This window comes from Schistocerca cancellata, chromosome 7 (assembly GCF_023864275.1).
Source record: "Schistocerca cancellata isolate TAMUIC-IGC-003103 chromosome 7, iqSchCanc2.1, whole genome shotgun sequence".
NCBI lineage: Eukaryota > Metazoa > Arthropoda > Insecta > Orthoptera > Acrididae > Schistocerca > Schistocerca cancellata.
In genome coordinates, this window is record NC_064632.1 from 591,767,513 (window position 1) to 591,790,305 (window position 22,793).

At 38.6% G+C, this 22,793-nt stretch overlaps 1 protein-coding gene across 1 annotated transcript in view; it reads left to right on the forward strand.

The window, feature by feature from the left end:
* Nucleotides 1–22,793, forward strand: part of LOC126092435 (uncharacterized) — a 279,342-nt gene that overhangs the window by 197,969 nt on the left and 58,580 nt on the right. The window contains exons 3-4 of the mRNA XM_049908035.1: nt 18,767–18,928; nt 19,049–19,196. Coding sequence (XP_049763992.1) covers nt 18,767–18,928; nt 19,049–19,196 — 310 coding nt within the window. The remainder of the gene's footprint in view (nt 1–18,766; nt 18,929–19,048; nt 19,197–22,793) is intronic.

The following is a 22,793-nucleotide window of genomic DNA, read 5'->3' on the forward strand; positions in this document are numbered from 1 at the left end:
CAATTAAATAGTCAAATCAAATGCTTTTGACAGATCACAGATTATGCCAGTAGTCTGAAATTTATTGACTACTGAATTAAATATTTTCTCCCTGTATTTGTGGATAGCCTTCCCAAAATTGGAACCCTTTAGAAATCCAAACTGTGACTTAGGTAATATTTGTTAGTGATCAGATGGTTAAGATGATAACTGGACATTATCTTTTCTAAGATTTCCAAGAATGTGCTCAAAGGTGAAATTGGATGGAAGTTTTGCTGTGGCTGTGCTCTCTTGTAATGTTTTGTGGTTCCTGACTGAATGAGGAGAGGTTGGTATGACAGGTGGATGGCCGGTTTCCTCTCACAACACAAAATGCACACATAATTGAAATTCACTTTATTACAGGAACCAATTGAGTACTTAACTTCAGTGATGTCCAGTCTGAAGTTCTGTGGTTGACAGCAATCAAATAACATGTACTAATTCATGAATCTTATCAGTGTCCATATCACACCTATATACAATGACTAACGTTCCCTCAAAGCCAGCTAAAATGTGAGACAATGAGTATCACTGTGGAATATTAGAGCACAGTGCAACATATTGAGCTGCAAAGCAATTTCCGATGTGACATACTGAGATGAGACAGCTCAGTTGGTGGCAGCGCCCTGTATGCACACTGCCCAGGGGAATTATCAGTGCATAGCCCTGGAATGTGTATTGGTCTTCTCTTGTCATAGACACTCTTAGTTCAGCACCTGCTATACAATGTTTACTAGTGTCGACCAGTGTGCTGGCAAAGGCATACACCAGCACAAGTTTAATGGTATTTCCTTATCTCCTTTCTTACACAAACTTCAGCATATTTCAACCACTCAGGAAATGTTCCACTGATAAGACTGGTTACACAAATAACTTAAAATGTCAAACTCAGAGGCACGCTGTTTATTCCGCTTCATTGATATATTATCATAGCCACTAGAGCCTTTCAATTTTAAGGTGGACATTACTTCTACAGGTATTGTGAGGGGCATATTCATATATTACAGTTATTTGTAGTGACTCATCTGAGATAGTTCATGGCAGCATATACTGAACCATGCTCCAACTATAAGCGTCTCTCAGGAAGATGACAATGAATATCTTACTGCTGACCCATTGGACGAAGAGCCCAGCTTAGCAGAAATTAAAGAAAGCATCAAGAAGCTGAAGAGACATAAAGCTCCTGGAAGTGATGGTATAGACACAGATATATGGAAGCTCAGTAAATTTCCTTTTGTAAACTGCTTACACAAAATCATCACCAACATCTGGAAGCAGGAACAGGTCCCACATGATTGGAAAGAAGTAGTTGTGTGCCCTATATACAAGAAGGGGGACCCAACAAATTGTTCAAACTACAGAGGAATTGCGTTACTAAACACAACATATAAAATTCTGACAAATATACTGTTAGCAAGGATAAGCCCTTACGTTGAAGACTCCCTAGATGATGCCCAATGTGGATTTAGACCTAACAGATCGACTATTGACAATATATATGTCCTAAGGATGTTGGGTGAAAAGAAATATGAATTCAATCAAAATGTACATATGCTTTTCATTGATTTTAAAAAAGCTTTTGACAGTATCAACAGGGAATATTTATGGAAGTGCATGAGGCAGATTGGCATCCCTAACAAATTGATAAATTTAATAAAAGCTTGCACTTTAAACTCAAAATACAAAATAAAAGTAGCTGGCAAACTTTCTGAAGACTTTGAGGTTAAAACTGGAGTCAAACAAGGGGATTCACTCTCACCAGTTCTTTTTAACATAGTAATCAATAGAATAATCCAAAAAGTAAAGCTACTACAAATTGGAGCACAACTGGAAAGCAAAATTAACATTGTAGCATACGCTGATGACATTGCATTATTATCTGACAGTGAGAATGATTTGAAGCTTCTTACAGCACAATTAATTAAAGCCACAAATGGCACAGGCCTCCAGCTGAATACAGACAAAACAATGTACTTTATCTTATCCCGCTATCCATCAAATAATAATGTACTGCAAATTAATAACACAGCTTTCACAAAGACAAATGAATTTAATTACCTTGGTACAATAGTAACCTCTGACAACTCCATAAAAATTGAAATAGAATCACGAATTCAGAAGGCTAACAAATGCTACTATAGTCTCTTGACAGTTTTCAAAAGCAAGTTAATATCTAGGAACACCAAACTACAAGTATACAAATCATTGATTATACCAGTACTCACCTATGGATCTGAAACCTGGACTCTCACAAAAAAAGAGGAAAACAGATTAAGAGTATTTGAACGAAAAATTTTGAGAAAAATATTTGGACCCATAAGAGATAGGATCAGTGATGAATGGAGATTGCTAAATAACAATGAAATTTACAAATTATATAAAGACTCCGATATAGTGGCCAAAATTAAAGCCAAAAGACTGAAATGGATAGGGCATGTCATCAGAGCACCACCAAACAGGACCATCAAGAAAGTGACTGAAGAGATTCCCACCGGAAGACGACCTCTTGGACGCCCACGCATGAGATACTTGGACAATATTCAAGACGATCTCAGAAAACTAGGACATGACAGACAGTGGCAAATTACTTGTAAAGACAGAACAAAGTGGTTCAACATTGTCCATTCTGCAGCAAAAAGCCTTCATGGATTGTAATGCTTAATAATAATAATAATAATAATAATAATATACTGAACCTGAGAACCCCATCTTTTCAGTAATAATTAGGAAGTTCATATTGAAAAGTTCAGCAACACTACACACACCTGTTACCTATGTATCATTTCCTCTTAATGCTATGTGCTCCTCTTCACCTCTGGTTCTGCCTGTCTCTTCCTTCACTATACCCCATATTGTTTTTATTTTGTTATCTGATGTGAATATTCTTTTCTGATAATTTATTTGCTTTTATATCTGTATTACTATCTCTATTATGTTTTGTAATGATTTGTAGCATTTACATCAGAGCTATTTCTGACTGATATAGTGTCCTGTTTGTCTTACAGTACACCTTTATTCCTTGAACAATCCATGGCTTTTTTATAGATGTTGGTCTAATCTGGATTATTTTTGGGGGAAACAGTTTCCAAATAAGTTAAGAACATTGTTAATAAAGTGTTGTATCGCTCATTCATTGTACTCATCACTCCAATTCATGTGTTTCAGGAGTTTCCCCAACAATCAGTTTTTACTCCTTTGCTGCATGTCTCTCCTCTTGCTATTCTGTTTCCTCTCCTGAGGGGAACATGTCTGGGGTGTTATTGGGAATGTTCCATATTGTCTGTCGCTGACATAAAAAAGAGTCTCACCATTGTTTCTCATTCTCTTTCCCTTTCCTTGTTTCCTTCTCCTCTCATTCCACCACTTCAGCATTTGAGGTTCCTCTTTTTCTTCTTACTCCCTGTATGCTCTTGAAGGCCATCCCATGCATCTGACATGTAAAAGTTAACTAGGTAATGCATAATTCCCAGCCCCAGGTCGACAAGTAGGTTTCACACATACCCCCTGATACAGGCCAAGCCCAGGGAGGGGTGATTGCCTGAGCTGCTACCTTCCCAAATTGCCAACTGGTCCCTCTGTCAGGTGTTCAGCAGGTGTGACCTGAGGTGTGAACAATAACTGATGGTCAGTGTGCCCCCTTGTGAAGGGGGCCCCGAGTTGGAAGGAGTGCATCACTGGAGATGCTGACAATCATGGGGGATCTTCTCACAAGCCAGTAATCTACACAATCAGCATCTACAAAATGTAAATGGAGTGAGGTTAACGATTCAAAGACCCTTCCAGCTGCACTGTTGTTACTTGTGGGCTCACATACCCTGGTCAGTCCTTTGCAACGGTAAATCCATTTATTATTCAGAAAGGTGCTGATGCCATTGCCAACCCTGTGAAATCCTGCTCTCATTTACAGAATGGCTTTGGAGACTACTTCTGATTCTCAAGCACAAGAACTACTTGCTGCCTCACTTTTCCATGGCTGTCCTGTTCATGTTCAGGCCAATAGAACTCTGAAATCTTCCCACGGTGTTATTTACACTAGGCTGCTCGATAGTCTACCCGAGGCCAAAATCCAGTCTTACCTCTCTGATCAGGGTGTCATTGCCGTCCATCAAGTGATGAAAAGATAGATTCCCCCTTAGTGCCTACCCCCACTCTTTTTCTCACCTTTGATAGAGTGGTACTTCCGTCCAAGATCAAAGCAGGCTATGACATTATCACCATCCCACTGTACATTCCAAACCTGATGCGTTGTTACCAGTGTCATCATTTCAACCACAATAGAAGATCTTGTCAACACCAAGCCAAATGTGTAACCTGTGGTAGGGATGCACATGAGGGTGATTGTCCTCCTCCTTCTCCCTGCTGTATCAACTGCAATGGCGACCATGCCACCTCCACTTGGGATTGTTCCATGTATCTTGATGAGCGGGGTGTCTAGGAGATCTGGGTAAAGGAAATACTGCCTTACCCAGTTATTGGCTTGTTGCACACTCTGCGTTCTCCTGTCTGGCATTTATAGTTCTGTTCTTGTTACCCCTCACTCCATGAAGGATATGGCCATGCAGAAATCTGACCTCGGATTCAGCTCTGTAGTTGTGAAGTCACCCAGTGTCGAGGTAGCATTGCCATCCCCCTGTCCAGCTGTGCAACAAGCCATCAAACTCTTGCCTCAAGGGTTGAAGTCACCAGCTACACAACCAGTAGGATGGAAAGGACAAAAGGCGTACTCCCATAAAGATTTCCTACATCCCTACAGCCAAAGAACACTTGTCTTCTTTTGCTAACCGGTAAGGTTCAAAGAAGTCAAACAAAGGAAAATGATCTTCTCCTTCGCCAACCCAGAGGTCCTCTTCGATGGTGTTGCCACGTGATACCTTAGCCCAGTGGTTCCCAACAGGTGGTCCGTGGACCCTCAGGGGTCCACAAGCTATGCCAGAGGGGTCCGCAAGATGCTATTAGAATAAAAAATATCTTAAATATATTTTGTATGATAACAGATTTTTTGTTTTGGCCACTTCCTGCATGAGCTGAGCTTTAGCAAATGCTAACTTCTGCATCTAGCATCTTCCTAGAGCACACTCTAGTGCAAAACTAGAATTAGATAGAGGCAAATAGTTCTACTGTGTGCCATTAGACTGTGCATGCTGCCTCTTTGCAGCTGACAACTGACAGTCACTTTAGACAGAAACTCGCATTTCAGATGACAATTGGCCATTGTTAATTTATTCCCAGTACTTTCACAGACCGTGTTGTTTACATATTCAATATTCTGTATTAAAACAGTGATGGCTAAATTGAAAAAGTTTTAAGCTCAATATTTTTTTAATAAAGAATGTCAAAGTTTTTTCTAAGTTCCAAAAATACAAAACATATAAAAAGACTTAATTTGGCATTTTTAGGTACTTGATACTTTGATATGACAAGGTATCAATTCTGCTTGATGAGGGGGTCCTTGAGAAAATTTTGTTGGGAACCCCTGCCTTAGCCTGGCTGGCCTCTGTGTTGCCGGTGCACACCACCATTTGGACTCCTCAGACTGGCAGCACAAGCAAGCTGATGCTTCTGTGGACCTCATGGAGGAGGATCCTTCATTTATTCCTCATCATGGATCTGCTCCAATGGAATGTTCATGGTCTTCATTCCAACAAAGAGGATTTATGGCTACTTTTAGCATCACAGCGTCCCCTTGTACTCTGCCTTCAGGAAACGAAATTGTGTCCTCATGACTGCTTTGAGCTTTCACATTTCTTCCCAGTTCATTTTGGCCTTCCCACTGAGGTAGGCATTCCATCTCGTGGGGGTGTCACGCTGCACATATGGGATGACGTTCATAGTCAACCCATTTCCCTCACTACCCATCTTCAAGCTGTTGCAGTTCGCTCTTTCCTTCCTCACCTGACTTTTTCTCTCTGTACCATTTATGTCCCTCTGTCATTCAATCTCACCAGGAGTGAGTTCCTTCATCTTCTTGGGCAGATACGTCCCCCATTTTTGCTACTCGGTGACTTTAATGCGCATAATCCCCTTTGGGGTTCTCGCAGGACCTGTCAGAGAGGTGCCCTCTTGGCTAACCTTCTTAACCAACTTAACCTCTTCTGCCTTAACACTGGAGAACCAATATTCCTTTCTAACTACTCACATACCTATTCCTATCTGGACCTATCCTTCTGCACTGTCCAGCTTGCCCATTGTCTTGACTGGTCCATTTTTTCTGACACCTATTAGAGCAACCATTTCCCATTTGCTGTCCATGTGCTGACTCGTACCCCCACGTGCATGCACTCCCAAATGGCATCTTACTAAGACTGACTGGTGGCTTTACTCCTCCCTGGTGATGTCTGAAGAACAAGATTTCCCCAGTTGTGGTAACCAGTTGGAATATCTCACAATCGTTATCCGTAGTGCTGCAGCAGAGTGTTCCATTCCTCACACTTCCTCTTTGCCACATCATGTCCCAGTCCACTGGTGGACTGAGGCATGCCATCATGCATTTCATGTGCAAAGACATGCTCTCCGTGTTTTAACCATCATTCTACAATGGCAAACTGCATTCATTATAAATAAATGCATGCACAGTGTCCTTGCATTCTTTGGGATAGCAAAAAATCTGGCTGGATTTCATTCACTAGTTCTTTTAACAGTTCATCCTCTTGCTCTGTTGTGTGGTTCAACCTCTGACGGCTCTCTGGGAGCAAGATCCATTCCCCAATTTCTGGCCTCACAGTAGTCAATGATGCTATTATGGACCCTATTGCTATCTCCAACACCTTTGGCCACCATTTTGCGGAGGTTTTGAGCTCTCCCCTCTATTGCCCTGCCTTCCTCCATTAGAAACAAGTGGAGGAGACTTGGGCGATAACCGTCTCTTCTCTGAATCATGAGTGCTACAATGCCACCTTTACTATGAGGAAGCTAGATCATGCTCTCAGTTCATCCCGGTCCTCTGCCACTGGACCAACACCATCCACATTCAGAAGTTGCAGCATCTTTCTCTTGTGGGCAAGCAGTTTCTGCTTAAGACATATAACTGCACCTGGGCACAGGGCACAGTTTCTAGATGTTGGCGTGAAGCCACCGTCATACCCATACCTAAGCATGGTAAGGACAAAAACCTTCCTTCTAGCTACTGCCCCATCTCTCTCACCAGCTGTGTTTGCAAGGTGATGGAACGTATGATTCATGCCCCATTGGTGTGGTGGCTCGAGTCTTGCAATTTACTAACAACTGTACAGTGCAGATTTCAAGCGCGGCGTTCTGCAGTTGACCATCTCATTACTTTGTCCACCCATGTCATGAATGCCTTTCTGTGGAAATCCCAGACTGGCCACATTTTTCAATTTGGAGAAGGCCTACAACACCCGCTGGAAAACTGGTATCCTACGTACTCTTCACATGTGGGGCTTCTGTGGCCACCTGCCCCATTTCCTTCAGGAATTTTAAAAAGACCGAATTTTCGAGGTGCTTGTGGGTTCTGTCTTTTTGGACACCTTTATCCAGGAAACATGTATGCCTCAGTGTTCCATCCTAAGTGTCTTTGCTATCAGCATTTACCCTATAATGGCCTGTCTTCTGCCGGGCATCACTGTCTCTCTTTTTGTTGATGATTTAGCCATCTATTGCAGCTCTCCATGGACCTGTCTCACTGAGCAGCATCTTCAGCCTTGTCTTGATCAACTTTAGTCCTGGAGCATCGACAGTAGCTTTCATTTTTCTGCTGACAAAACCGTCTGTATGAATTTCTGGTGGTGCAAATTGTTTCTCCCATCATCTTTACGTCTCAGGCCTGTTGCCCTTCCATTCATTGAAACTACAAAATTCCTGGGCCTTATGCTAGATAGGAAACTCTCTTGGTTCTCCCATGTGTCTTTCTGGCAGCCTGCTGTAAGCAGTTCCTCAGTGTCCTATGTGTCCTCAATGGTACTTCTGTGGTGCCGATCAAACCATCCTCCTCTGTTTGTACTGGTTCCTTGTCCGTTCAAAACTCGACTATGGACGCTTTGTTTATGTATCTGCCCATCCACCCTTCTTATGCTGTCTTAACACTATCCACCATCATGGCATCTATTTACACTAGCCTGGTTGAGAGTCTACATGCTGAAGCTGCTGAATTACCACTGTCCTACTGCCATGACTTTCTCCTCAGCAGATATGCATGCCGTTTGTCTGCCATCCTCCTTTGATGATTCCTTTGCTGGCCAGTATGGGACACATCCCTCTTCTCTGTTACCTCCTGGAGTTCACTTTGGGCACTTGCTTTGGTGGCTTAACTTCACACTACCTGAACTTTCCCAATGGGTGTGAACCCTTCACCACCTTGGCATCATGAAGTGGTCCATGTTAACCTTGGCCTTCATTCTCTTCCTAAGGACACTACTCCAGCCTTGCTCCATCACCTTCAATTTTACGAACTTCACACGGAATGATGCAATAGCGCCTTTGTGTACACTGACGGCTCTCAGACTGACCACGGTGTCAAGTGTGCCTTCATCATTGGTGCCGGCATCTTTAGATATCGGCTTCTGGCACACTGTCCAGTATTTATAGCTGAGCTCCTCGTCCTGTATCAGGCCACGGAGTACATCCGGCGACACATCCTTTTCAATTGTGTCCTCTGCTCAGACACTCTCAGTGCCCTTCAAAGTCTATGTGCACTGTACACCACCCATCCCTTAGTGCAACAGATCCAGGAAAACTGTCACTTTGTATAGGTACATAAGAAAAATCCTGACATGCTACAATAAAAGTTATTACCAATGACAATAAACACTAGCACGGCCACTGTAAGTATTGACAAAGAGATATTTTGCTACACCAGAAGGCGAAAGACAAATGATTTTTTTTTTTTTTTTTTACAATTATTAGAGAGACTCTGTCGTTAGTTCTCGTGGTGATAAGCTGTATTTCTTGTGATACAGTATCTTGTCTGAATAATAATTTTATGAAAATATGGAGTCTGAGAGTTCGTTTTTGTGCAAAACCACGAAAGTTTTCTTTTCTTCCATACATTATTCCAATGTCATGTCACTGTAGCATCAGAAGAGGAAGTCCAATTCATCATCATCATTTAAGACTGATTATGCCTTTCAGCGTTCAGTCTGGAGCATAGCCCCCTTATAAAATTCCTCCATGATCCCCTATTCAGTGTTAACATTGGTGCCTCTTCTGATGTTAAGCCTATTACTTCAAAATCATTCTTAACCAAATCCAGGTACCTTCTCCTTGGTCTGCCTCGACTCCTCCTACCCTCTACTGCTGAACCCATGATTTTCTTGGGTAATCTTGCTTCTCCCATGCGTGTAACATGACCCCACCATCTAAGCCTGTTCGCCCTGACTGCTACATCTATAGAGTTCATTCCCAGTTTTTCTTTGATTTCCTCATTGTGGACACCCTCCTGCCATTGTTCCCATCTACTAGTACCTGCAATCATCCTAGCTGCTTTCATATCCGTAACCTCAAGCTTGTTGATAAGGTAACCTGAGTCCACCCAGCTTTCGCTCCCATACAACAAAGTTGGTCAAAAGATTGAACGGTGCCCAGATAACTTAGTCTTGGTACTGACTTCCTTCTTGCAGAAGAGAGTAGATCGTAGCTGAGCGCTCACTGCATTAGCTTTGCTACACCTCGCTTCCAGTTCTTTCACTATGTTACCATTCTGTGAGAATATGCATCCTAAGTACTTGAAACCGTCCACCTGTTCTAACTTTGTTCCTCCTATTTGGCACTCAATCCGTTTATATTTCTTTCCCATTGACATTACTTTCGTTTTGGAGATGCTAATCTTCATACCATAGTCTTTACATTTCTGATCTAGCTCTGAAATATTACTTTGCAAACTTTCAATCGAATCTGCCATCACAACTAAGTCATCCGCATATGCAAGACTGCTTATTTTGTGTTCACATATCTTAATCTCACCCAGCCAGTCTATTGTTTTCAACATATGATCCATAAATAATATGAACAACAGTGGAGACAGGTTGCAGCCTTGTCTTACCCCTGAAACTACTCTGAACCATCAACTCAATTAACCGTCAACTCTAACTGCTGCCTGACCATCCATGTAAAGACCTTTAATTGCTTGCAAAAGTTTGCCTCCTATTCCGTAATCTCATAGAACAGACAATAACTTCCTCCTAGGAACCCGGTCATATGCCTTTTCTAGATCTATAAAGCATAGATACAATTCCCTGTTCCACTCATAACATTTCTCCATGGTGTGGGTTCCTGTAGTCATGTCCTAGTTCATGAACCACGGGCAACATGTGAGTGGCCAAGTAAGTGGTTCCGACAGTCGGGATACCAGTTACTTTGGAAGAAGGCTGGGCATCTCGGACATATTCTGAGTCATGGTCACCTTTGTGCTCATATGGCAAAGACTACCAAATCCACCGGTTAGTCCCTCAACCGTTAGGGGTAAAACCCAATGGGACTCGGGGCAAGTAAGGCTATCAACCTGCTTCCCTGGTACTTTAAATATGATGCTGGCAACAATCAGAGCAAAATGCCTTGGATGGAAGTCCAATTAAGAATCAATATTGTACACACGGTCAAGAAGGAGAACTAATTATGGCAGAAGAAGAACCATTTAAACAACCTGTGTAATTCTCAACAGTATAGCAAATACAGGAATTGATGTAAGTTAAAAATGAAGGACATTGCATTCCCTTAAAAATCTATAAGAAATCAAAATGATAATAAGTGCAAAAAAATCAATTTGTTTAATTAATTATATTATATTTTTTAATATATATTTGCACAACTTGCTCACTCTTGGTGGAGACACTGTGATGTTTATGTGGGTTCCTGGTCATGTCGGTCCATCAGGAAATGAGGCTGCTGCCAAGGCTGCAGTCCTCATACCTCAGTCCACTTGCTCCTATATTCCCTCCAATGATCACTGTGTTGCCATTTGTCAGGTGATGGTGTCCCTTTGGTATTGCCATTGGTCCTCCCTTCATGGGATTAAGCTCCAGATTATAAAGCCTCTCCCAGTGGCTTGGACAACCTCCTCTCATCCCTCCCACGAGGAGGAGGTCATTTTAACTAGGTTGCATATTGGGCACTGCCTTTTTAGCCATCGTCATTTGATAAATGGTGCTCCCTCACATTGTTCCCATGTTTTAGCTGTCCACCAGTTCCTGACAGAATGTCAATTTTTTAACTGTTTTCATTCCTGTTTGAGTTTGCCGTCTGAGTTATTGGCTGTTTCAGAAAACAATGTGTGGGCTGTTGACCGCGTTTCACATTTTATCCATCTCTATTTCTGTATGGTGTCTTTTGCAGTCCTTCCTCCACATTTATGTTTTTAGCTGTGTTCTCTTATGTCAGGTAGGAATTGACATATAGAAATTTTTTAACTCTTCTCTGTCTTCGTGTTCTTTAGTTTTGACTTGGGTGCGTATGACCCCAGTTTTTGCACCCCAAAACAAAACGAACAGACATAATGTAATCAGTAATAACATTTAGCAAAAGGAACTTCATGTCATGATCTGGGAGGCTACATATTATTTGTTTTATAATATAATTTTATTTGTTAGACATTTGTATAAAGGTATTATCAGTGGCAATTTTTAAGCCATTAGCTATTCTAATTGGAAAGTTAACAGTATGGTTTAAGTAGAGTAAAGGCTGCAATAAAAACATCTAAGTAGCTTGGTAGACCTTGCATGTCACCTTCTTCACCAGCAATGAAACTTCCTCTTCCAGTAGACAGTATTTGACATAGTAAATTATGTACTATGTAATCATAGTTTAATAGTCTCTTCATATGCTCATTCTCATTCAGATACTTACTGTAATAATGATTAAAAACCACTGCCTGCCTTATCATCTCCACTGGTAATCAAACTTACTTACACTATGCTCAGAAATGAAATAATTATCTGAATAATCATTGAAGTTCAAGTATTTTAGGAAATCATGCTTTCAATTATTATTTTCTTTGGTACATTGACTCAGACAAAGAAATTCTTTCTTAAAAGGCATCTGAAAATTACCTAATGTTTTAAAATTATCTAATATTTTAAATTTATCTAATGTTTTAAATTTGTCTTGGTATTTAAATCACCATTCAGCTGAATCTCCTGTTAAATAACATAGGGCAAAATCAGTTTTCTTGAGATTGTCCCACCTGCTTGCTAACGATTGTGAAAATGCTCTTTAAAAGCATATTGGATGCACCTCCCTATCCGGCTTAAATTTGGGCAACTGTTTTGACAAATTTAAACCATGCCTTATCTGAAAATCCTCCAAAAATTTCTTATATACTCCCATAATACCAGTAGTTTGTCTACTCTCCAGTGCTTTTTTAGATTCTCTTGAGACATCCCATATATTCTGAAATTACTGTTGGTGGTTTACAGTATTAACCACAGAAGCAGTCTTACTACTGGTTGTAGGAATGCTTGTAATCTTTCTTCCCTAACCTACTTAGTGTAGATTCCAGTTTTAATACCCTATCTTGCTCAAATAATTCCACTCTCTTATTTGTGTTTGAAATTTTCAAGTGTACTGATTTAAAATTTTGAATCACATCTTTGAAATATTCCTTAAACTCGTGACAAACTACTCTCAGTACCTTAGATGTAATACATTAACTTTACTTTCTAATTCTGTTGTTTTGTTGCCCTGTTCTGTGAACCTTGACTAAATTTAGTCTTATAGTCTCTTCTTCTTTCTTAGAAATGTATTCCCCCAACATTCTCTTATTTTTGTCCTGCTTACTGTTAATAGTATCTCCATTTCTTATTTTCATCCATTAATTTCACAAGTTACTGTTAGCTCAATTAAATCAACTTTTTCTTAAGAGCTAACATGGGCGTAAACTAACATGTCGATATAATAGCTCACTACTTGGTAGTTAGCAATAAATTCAACGTTCAATATAATATTGTGATGTCCAGTTAGTTACATACAACAGTTAAGACATGAAATTAAAAAAACAGTTTTTTTTTCCGGAGTTAATGGCTGTGTGATGAACACCAATGGGTTGTCTGCTGGCTGCAATCACATCAGTTATCTTCCTCACCAACCCTGCTGTAATCTCTCATGTGTTGCAAGTCGGCAAGTCTTGCTCTGTATTTTCAGTGTAAGCATGTCATCATTTTATGTTGCTGGGTGTTTGGTATTTCAGTAATAAATTATTCCTTCTTCATGAAAACTGTTTATTAACAAGTTTAAATATTATTTTTCAACTCAGTCTTGATAATACTGTCATTGAGGACTTGAGGCAAAGTTATGCATTCATGTCTTGAGGCTCTATTATTAATTATTAGTTGACAAGGGCAATAAATTAATTATTAATATGACATAGAAATTCTTGAAGTTTTTTATTGAGTTTTATTCAGTAAATGGCGATCTTCTCAGCATGACTGATTTGTTTCGATAGTTGGCTGCCACATTTGGTGAAAAATGAAGGTCTTTCTTAGTGACATATGTCAGCTGCTGTGTGTGCTTGGTACCTTTTCACCCTGTGATATCTGCTAGTTACATGTTGCAAATGTTGTTGATGAATGATCACCTTCAGAAATTGTTCTGATGGTCCAGCTACTATGTCCTACCACTGTGTATGATCTCGATTTTCTTCTGGACTTCAATCCTTGATGGATGATACTGAAAACTACTCCCAGGTACTAAATAAACTCCAAATTCTCATTTGCACTTCTCTATATTTAAAGTCTTAAAGTCTCACAAAAAAATGACAGACCCCTTAGAACTCAAATTAGTTTAATCAAACATCAGACATTAACACCTACTGATACATAACATCTGACCCTTGGGGCATACATCAAAGGTCTCTTTAATATATTCATTTGTTTTGTGTCCCTGTTGACACTGCTGGTGGCTCTCTTACTGTGAGCCATCCATTACACTGCCAACTTGGAGCACAAAGCATAGATGTAGCCTCCTACAGCAAGTGAACTGCATGCATCGCATGACTGCACTCCGCTGCCCTGTTACACTACACATGCAACTGAATAGAAGTGTATATGACTATAAGAGAGAGAGAGATGCTGCCTATAGGAGAATTGAGAAAGCCTTGGGAAGAAAGAGAAGCAGCCAAATGAATGTAAATACGTCATAGAAGAAGCCAGTACAAAGCAATTAATCAAAACCTGGAAAATGAAGGGAATATATAGAAAGGCCATATAAAGAAAATAAATTTGAAGAAAATGTTATAGATATGGAAGAGGAAGTACACAGAGATGAGAAGAGTGTTATGACACTACAGTAAGAATTTAGCAGATCACGAAGTTGAAACAAGGCTCACAGGTTAGATGACATTCCCTCAGAATTGTTAAGATTACTGGGAGAAGCATCTGTGACAAAATGTTCTACCTGCTATGGAATATGTATCAGTTAGGCAAAATAGCCCTCAGACTTCAAGAAGAGTGTAATAATATTGTGTCCAAAGAAGCTAGGTACATAAATATCTGAATACCACTTTACCATCAGATGTGGATGCAAAATATTGATATGAATTTTCTAGAAAAAAAATGGAAAAACTGGTAGAAGCCATCCTTGGGATGGATCATATTAGTTTCTGAAAAAATGTGGGAATATGAGGCAATATTGACCTTATGACTGAAAGACAGAATAAAAAAACTGAAACTCAATTTTATGACTTAGAAGACAGAATGAAGAAACTGAAACTCAGTTTTTAGCATTTGTAGGTTTAGAAAAAGCTTTTAACAATGTTGACAGATTAAACACAATCAATATAAAAAAATCAGATATAAAATACAATGAATGATAAGACTATCTACAATGTGTACAGAATATGATTCCAATTCTAAAAGTAAAACAAAATGAAAGGAAAATGGCAGTAGAGAAGGGAGTGAGACATGGCTATACTCTTTTTCTTGAGCTTTTAAACTTTCGTATAAAGCAAGTAATAAAGGAAACTAAGGAAAATTTCGAAAACAAATAAAAACTTAGGGGTTTTGGTGATTCACACTGTTTCTGTCAGAGATGTCAAATAACTCAGATGATGTGCTTTGTTGAAAGGAGGTTTATTTATTTATTCATTTTTCATTTATTTATTAATTCACCCACAGACAAATTTAAACACACACACACACACACACACACACACACACACACACACACACACACACACACACACACACAAAGAAAAAAGTATGCATATACACAATTTACTCAGAATTACATAATGCAGAAAGAGCCTGCTTCACACAAGAGAAATGAATCTAAGAATCCTGATAATACATATTGGTTTTGAACTTCATGGAGTAGATTAAAAACTACAATGCATTGCATTTACATTGTAACTTGTGAACCTGATTATATATTTGTAATAATTTTGTTCCAAGAATTTTTTAGTGGAGTAAAAACTATTCATTAGTAAATATTCTTTGATGTATGTAGTTTTCAATTTATAGAGTTCCTTTATGTTTTTGATCTCTCTTGACAGTTTATTATTTATCTAGAAACCTTGGTAAAACATAGAGATGTGTTGCTCTATTCATTTTATCTAGCTAGAAGCAGTCAATGCAGCTGATCAGATGATCATGTATGGAACTGTTTGCTGCACATTGCTCAATGTTTCTTTGTATAAAAACTGCCGTTTGAAATATGTATTCCCTCAGAACTGTCAGAATACTCCATTTTTGAAAAGCTCAATATGTGGAGCCTTTTGCGACTCTTACCCATTATTCTGAAGGCTTCTTTCTGCAATGTGAACATATTTTGCTCATCCTAAGCATTTGCATCCCAGAATATTATGTCATAACTGATGATAAAATGTATATGCGCATAGTATGTTGCTTTTAGAAATGAGCTATTACATACTGTGATTAATATTCATAAGGCATAACGTGCTGTGCTAACACTTTTTCCAAGGACCCTGATATGTTCATCCCATTTTAATTGTTGATCAACATACATAACTAAAAATTTTGTGCCGTGGCATATGAAGAACATTAATAAATGTAAAACAGTCCTAATTAGATTAGATTAGATTAGATTTACTTTCATTCCAATTGATCCGTAGTGAGGAGGTCCTCCAGGATGTGGACCATGTCAGAAAAACAACAATACATGACAAATATTTACAACTAAAACAAATAAGCTAATGTACCATTCCACAGGTCCCAAGTGGAATGATCGTCATTTTTTAATGAACACTAAGAGTCATTTTACAAATACTAATGCACTGAATTTAAAATAAAAAAGTTTTTCATTTATTTATAAGGTAATAAACATGTAATACAACTACTGTAATACTTACTTACAATGAACACATTACTGCACTGAAATGGTGCAGAAGTTAGATTATACTTACACACACACACACACACACACACACACACACACACACACACACACACACACACACACACACAAATTTTCAGTGAACACATTACTGCACTGAAATTGTGCAGAAGTTATGTTGTACTTAAATACAAATCAGTTGGTTTTACTAAGAAATTCATCAATGGAGTAGAAGGAGTTGGCCACCAATAAATCCTTTGGGCTTCTCTTAAACTGAATTTCATTGGTTCTTAAGCTTTTTATGGCTGCTGGCAAGTTATTGAAAATGTGTGTTCCTGAATAATGCACACCTTTTTGTACAAGACTAAGTGACTTTAAATCCTTGTGAAGATTATTCTTATTTCTAGTATTGATTCCATGAATTGAGCTGTTGGTTTGAAAAAGTGATATATTTTTAATGACAAATTTCATTAAGCAATAAATATATTGGGAAGCTGTAGTTAGTATCCCTAGTTCCCTAAACAGGCTTCTGCAGGATGTTCTTGAGTTCACACCACATATAATTCTTACTGCATGTTTTTGTGCCCGGAAAACTTTAGCTTGGCTTGATGAATTACCCCAAAAAATAATCCCATATGACATTATGGAATGAAAGTAAGCATAGTATGCCAGCTTTTTCATTTTTATATCCCCTATGTCTGACAAAATTCGCATTGCAAACAGAGATTTGTTAAGACGCTTCAGCAGTTCTGTGGTGTGCTCCTCCCAGTTGAATTTATTATCAAGCTGTAATCCCAAGAATTTAACACTGTCCACTTCTTCTATCTTCTTGTCATCGTATGTTAGACATATACTCTTGGGACACCCCTTACAAGTTCTGAACTGCATGTAGTGTGTTTTTTCAAAGTTTAGTGACAAAGAATTGGCTAGGAACCAGTGATTAATGTCCACAAATATTTTATTGGCTGATCTTTCTAAGACTACACTTGATTTGCTATTTATTGCAATGTTTGTATCATCGGCAAACAAAACAAACTTGGCATCTGGTAATGTTACTGATGAAAGGTCATTGATATACACAAGGAAAAGTAAGGCCCCCAAAATGGAACCTTGTGGGACCCCACATGTAATTTGTTCCCAGTTGGATGATGCCTGATAGCTTGATACATGTCTCTTTCCTAATAACACCCTTTGTTTCCTGCCAGAGATATAAGATTTGAACCATTTTGCAGCATTTCCTGTTACACTATAATATTCTAGTTTACTTAAAAGGATATTGTGATTTACACAGTCAAATGCCTTTGACAGATCACAAAATATACCAGTTGCCTGCAATTTTTTGTCTAATGAATTAAGCACATTTTCACTGTAAGTGAAGATAGCCATCTCAATATCGGAACCTTTTAGAAATCCAAACTGTGACCTTGACAGTATGTTATTTGAGATAAGATGGTTATAAAGACGACTGTACATTACTTTTTCGAAAATTTTTGAGAATGCTGGCAACAGTGAAATTGGATGGAAATTTGATGCTATTTCTTTATCTCCCTTCTTAAACAGTGGCTTAACTTCAGCATATTTCAGCCATTCAGGAAATATTCCACTGATAAACGACTGGTTACACAAATAGCTTAATATGTTACTTAGCTCAGAATCACATTCTTTAATTAACTTTGTTGATATTTCATCATACCCACTAGATGTTTTGGATTTTAAAGATTTTATGATGGACATTATTTCTGTTGGGGTAGTGAGGGTCAAATTCATATTATGGAAGTTACTTGAAATGTCTGGTCTAAGGTAATGGAGTGTAGTTGAATTGAGTCAGATGTTCCTGGGGGTGTAGATTTGGAAATTATGCACTTAAAGAAGTGCAGCAAAATGCCAATGTCTGAAGTAAAGAGGATAAAAAATGCTGACAGGTAATTGCATGAAAACTGTTTCTGAAAATGGGAAATTTGTGTAAGTGTTTGTCTGGAGCATAGCTACGTTTGGAAGTGAAATGGGAATAATAAGCAGTGCAGACAAGAAGAGATCAGAAAGTTTTGAAATGTTATATTACATGAGAATACTGAAGATTAGATAAGCAGATTTGATAACCAATAAGGTTGTTGGACACATCTTAATACATCAAGGGGTATTTAATTTTGTAATCTAGGGAAGCTGGGGAGGGGGGGAGGGGGGGAGAATCTTAGAAGGACACCATGATTCAGAAATTGTAAATAAGTTCAAATTGATGTGGGATGCATTAGTTATGCAGAGATGAAGGTACTTGCACATGATTAGTTAGTGTGGAGAGTTGCATCATGTCCATCTCAAGACTGAAGAGCAAACCACCACCACCTACAACAACAACAACAACAACAACAACAACAACATTACTGTATAACTACACAAAATATTTGTGCACATTTTCTTAGTGTATGTGCATAATGAAAATTCTTTCAGACATGATGCATTTGTGTACTAATTTAGTACAGTCCTTATATTAGTAAAGATTCTCTGCTGGCAGGTTTGTCATTTGGTTGTATATCCTGTCCCTGTTTGCACAAAAAATCTTGTGTGACAACCAACTTCTCCAGAAGGTACAGGAAATCAAAGGATGCATCCATGGTTCTTGCAAAGGCAAATTTCCAGTAAGCAGTGACTCTCCAAATATGATGGATAATCGAACGTAAGTAGCACACACATTGAGTTAATATGTTACTGTTTTAATTAGCACAGTAAAACATATTATAACTGCTTCTTGTTTAATAAAACAGTGCTACCTGCAACCCGCCTTCCTCTCCTGCAGGTTTTCTGCTGCTCGTTGCTTTTGTGATGACGAGTGCCACTTGTATCGTGATTGCTGCCCTGACAAAGTTACGGAGGTGGAGCTACAACAGGAACCTGTTTCTCCGATACTGTGGGACTGTGCAGGGTGGCAGAATGGATCAAATCCTGTATGTTGTATGAAGCTGTGGATTTCTCTCTCTCTCTCTCTCTCTCTCTCTCTCTCTCTCTCTCTCTCTCTCTTATACTGAACACATTTTCTTAGATCCAGGTTCCTACTGGTTAAAAGTGAATGTTTTGACACAGGTCAAGGATTATTTAGCTTACATATGATGCATTATAACAACTATGATTTGTTGAGAGATGTCACATGACCCAGGTGAGTCAAGTCGGTCAACATGCCCACCTGAGCATACTCACTCAGTCTTCCAATAGGCATGTATAGATTGACTTGTACACATTTCTTGTGGCAGCTCTAAATCAAGAAATGTGATAGAAAGAATAATTCTTAAAAAGGACATTATAGATTGAAGAACACAAAAAAAGAAAATCACAGCAATGTGACAACAGAAGGTAAATTAGTGGACAAAATTGAAGGAGCTGAAAAAGACACACAAACAGTACAGAAGATTAAATTAAGTCAAGGTTACTGAGGCTTCTGAGTGGTGAAAATTAGTGACAAAAGCCGCTTATGAAGAACTGCTTACATCTAGATGAAGTTTTAAATATTACTGAAGCCGCTCATGTGGCTGTTGGTCACAGAGGTCGAAATGGACTAAAAAATGAAACTTCCAGAAAATATGCAAACATAATTGAGACGGTAAATTTTTTTAAATCCCAATCAACACTTAATTACTTTGATTTAATTATTTCAGTAGCTAAAACTAGGCTTATCTAATAGTAAAGTTAAAACTACTTTTATCTAAAATTTGAACATATAAAGCAGTAAATTTTAGTTACAGCTAGGAAATTCTAGTTGCAACATAGGAGTTCAGTATGAACTGGTTTTAAATAGAGAAAATGTGTTCTAGGTAAAATATGGTTTTGACTTGTGTTGAGAAAAAAATGTTATGGAAAAAATTCAGTATGTTGCACTGTTTCTGAATTAATTAGCATTGAAGTTAGCCAATCAGGTTATTGCCTGGACATATTCAGGCCTTTTGCCAGATACAATTAGTGTCCATTGTTTTTATAATGTAGATGGTAATGCACGAGACTGCTCATCCATTGGCTTGGGTTCGATTCTTGCAACTATCCTATGCCCAACTTTTGTGTTGCTCTCTTGTTTGGTTCTAGGAAACAAAACGAACAACACCTTAGGCACCACCGTCTCTCGTGGGTTGCTTGAATTTGTACGTGCAATAGCCTGATTGGCTAACTTCAATGCTAATTAACTCATAAATGGTACTACATATAGAACTTTTTCCTTAACAATCATTCTTACAAGCTTTCCAGATTGTTTCTGTCAACCATGTATAGACAAGAAAAATAAATGGTCCCAGTATTCATAGTATTGATGCCTGTGGCACACCCTCCATTACTGTTTATTTTAGACTGAATGTTGATTTTTCTCATACATTTCTGATAATTTATATCTGTGTACTGTTTATGAATTTTCAGGTATGAAGACAGAAGTTCAAATCGTGTGTGTCTGATATTGCAGTCCTTCAGTTTCTATAAGACTAGAGCATGATTTACTAGATTAAATGCTTTTGAAAGATCTAAAAATATGCCCTTAGTATTCTTCTTGTCATATAGATGAGTATAAACTTTGGGGAGAAATGCTTTCTCAGCTGTTGTGGTGTTACAAACTTCCCAGTATCAGTGTTGGAATTCTGTTAGAAGATGGTGAAAAGCACAAGCTGAATGAACATTACTGACTGAAGGATATTACTAAATGTGAGCAAAATTGATACCTGTTGCTAGTTTGATGGTTCCCCTGTTAATTCATTTTTATTTATTGACCTCACTGTGCTGCTTTTCAATGTACTGGGAAGCACATCTTCTTTGATGCTACATTTGATGAGCTATGTAATTGTTTCAGCCATTACCTTTGTAAGTCTTTTAATTACTATGCCAGAAAGGCCATCACAACCATTAGTGTGTTTTTTTAGCAGCTAAAGTATTTTGCTTATATCTTGCTCTTTTATTTCTTCAAATTTGACGCTCTTCTCTACCCTGTAGCTCTGTATTGTCTTGATAGGTAGATCTGTGTCTAAAATTACAGTGCCAGTAGCAAAGACACTTGTTGAATATATTACAAACTGTTTCTGGGACTAATATTGGTTGTAATTCATGTCCAATATCGACCACTTGGCTTTTGTATTTGCATATGTCTTATGACATTTGTTAATGAGCTCCCAGCAGGCATGAGTTACTTTTGCTGACTTTGCTCAAAACTAGTATATTTTTCTTTGATAATTTGCTGCCCAGATGATTTGTACAACACATAGGAATTGGGCACATTCTACATTTTACTAAACTAGCTGAGAGTTTCAAACTGATTTTTGTTCAGCTAATTGGGGCTTAGGTATGTTTTTGTTCTTTTACTTCATGACAAGAATCAAAATGCATTACAGAGTTGAATGAAATGCATCCCATTTATTGCTTGGTCCTTCTAATGAGCATAGATTGTCCCAATTCTGTTTAGCTAGTGCATTTTTGAATGGGATGTTGTTTGTACAGATTAGGTCTCATTTCTGCTTAATTATTTTTGCCATTTCTGGATGAGCCACTTTAATGTAGTCAATTTTCTGGCAATAATGATCAGAGTAGTGGAATTTAGATTAATAAACTGAAGATTATTTTGAAGATATTGTTTCATTATTACATATTTTAGTCTACTGGGGGCTGAAACTGTTATGAGTTCAATGCACTTGATAATTGTAAATTATTATTACAGGAATTTGCATACATATTTCTAAGGCACAGTCTAAAGAGAGCTGAACACCTACCACAACAGGACCAGGGATAGTTCCATTCAAAAGTAATCATCAAATTCTGGTTCCATTCAAAAGTAATCACCACGTTCATTAAGACAGTTATCCCATTGGGAGGTGAGATGATAAATTCCTGTTTTGTAGAACATGGTCAGCTGCTGATGGATCCACAACCACACTCACTCTTGCACTTCCTCATCTGACAAACAAATGTCCATGCATGTCTCTCTTGAGCTCACCAGAGGTGTGAAAATCACATGGTGAAAGCCCTCAGGAGGCTCATATCTCTTTCATTTAGTATGTGTGCATACGCATGTGTGTTTGTGTGCATGTGCACGCTGTTGGTGCCTAAACTGGAAACTCCCCTTGCAACTCTGGGCAATTGTTTACTTGTAGCGGCTGAGTGGCACCCTTGGGGATTGCCCCTATTCAGAATGGGTGGTACCGTGGTGGAAGATTTTTACAGGAACTGAATTAAACTTTCCTCTGCTGGTGGCCCATGGCCCCAGCAGTCGCTTCTGAAGCTAAAGCATATTACAATGAGGAGAGGTGTGACCCCAACCCTTTCTCTGGATATGCCATGGGAGGATCGTAGGGCTCAGAGACAAGATGAGAAATACATCACCTGATACTTGGTTTGTTTTAGGATGGACAGGAATTCCTTTTTTACTACAAAGCCATTGTTTCTCATTGAAAACTTCAAGGACAGGTTTGGGGAAGTGGCAGTGATTTCAAAAATGAAAAGTGGCAATGTTCTGCTTAAAATGACTCATTCACAGGCACTGCTCATCTGCAACCAACAGGGTGACATCCCTGTCACTATAATCC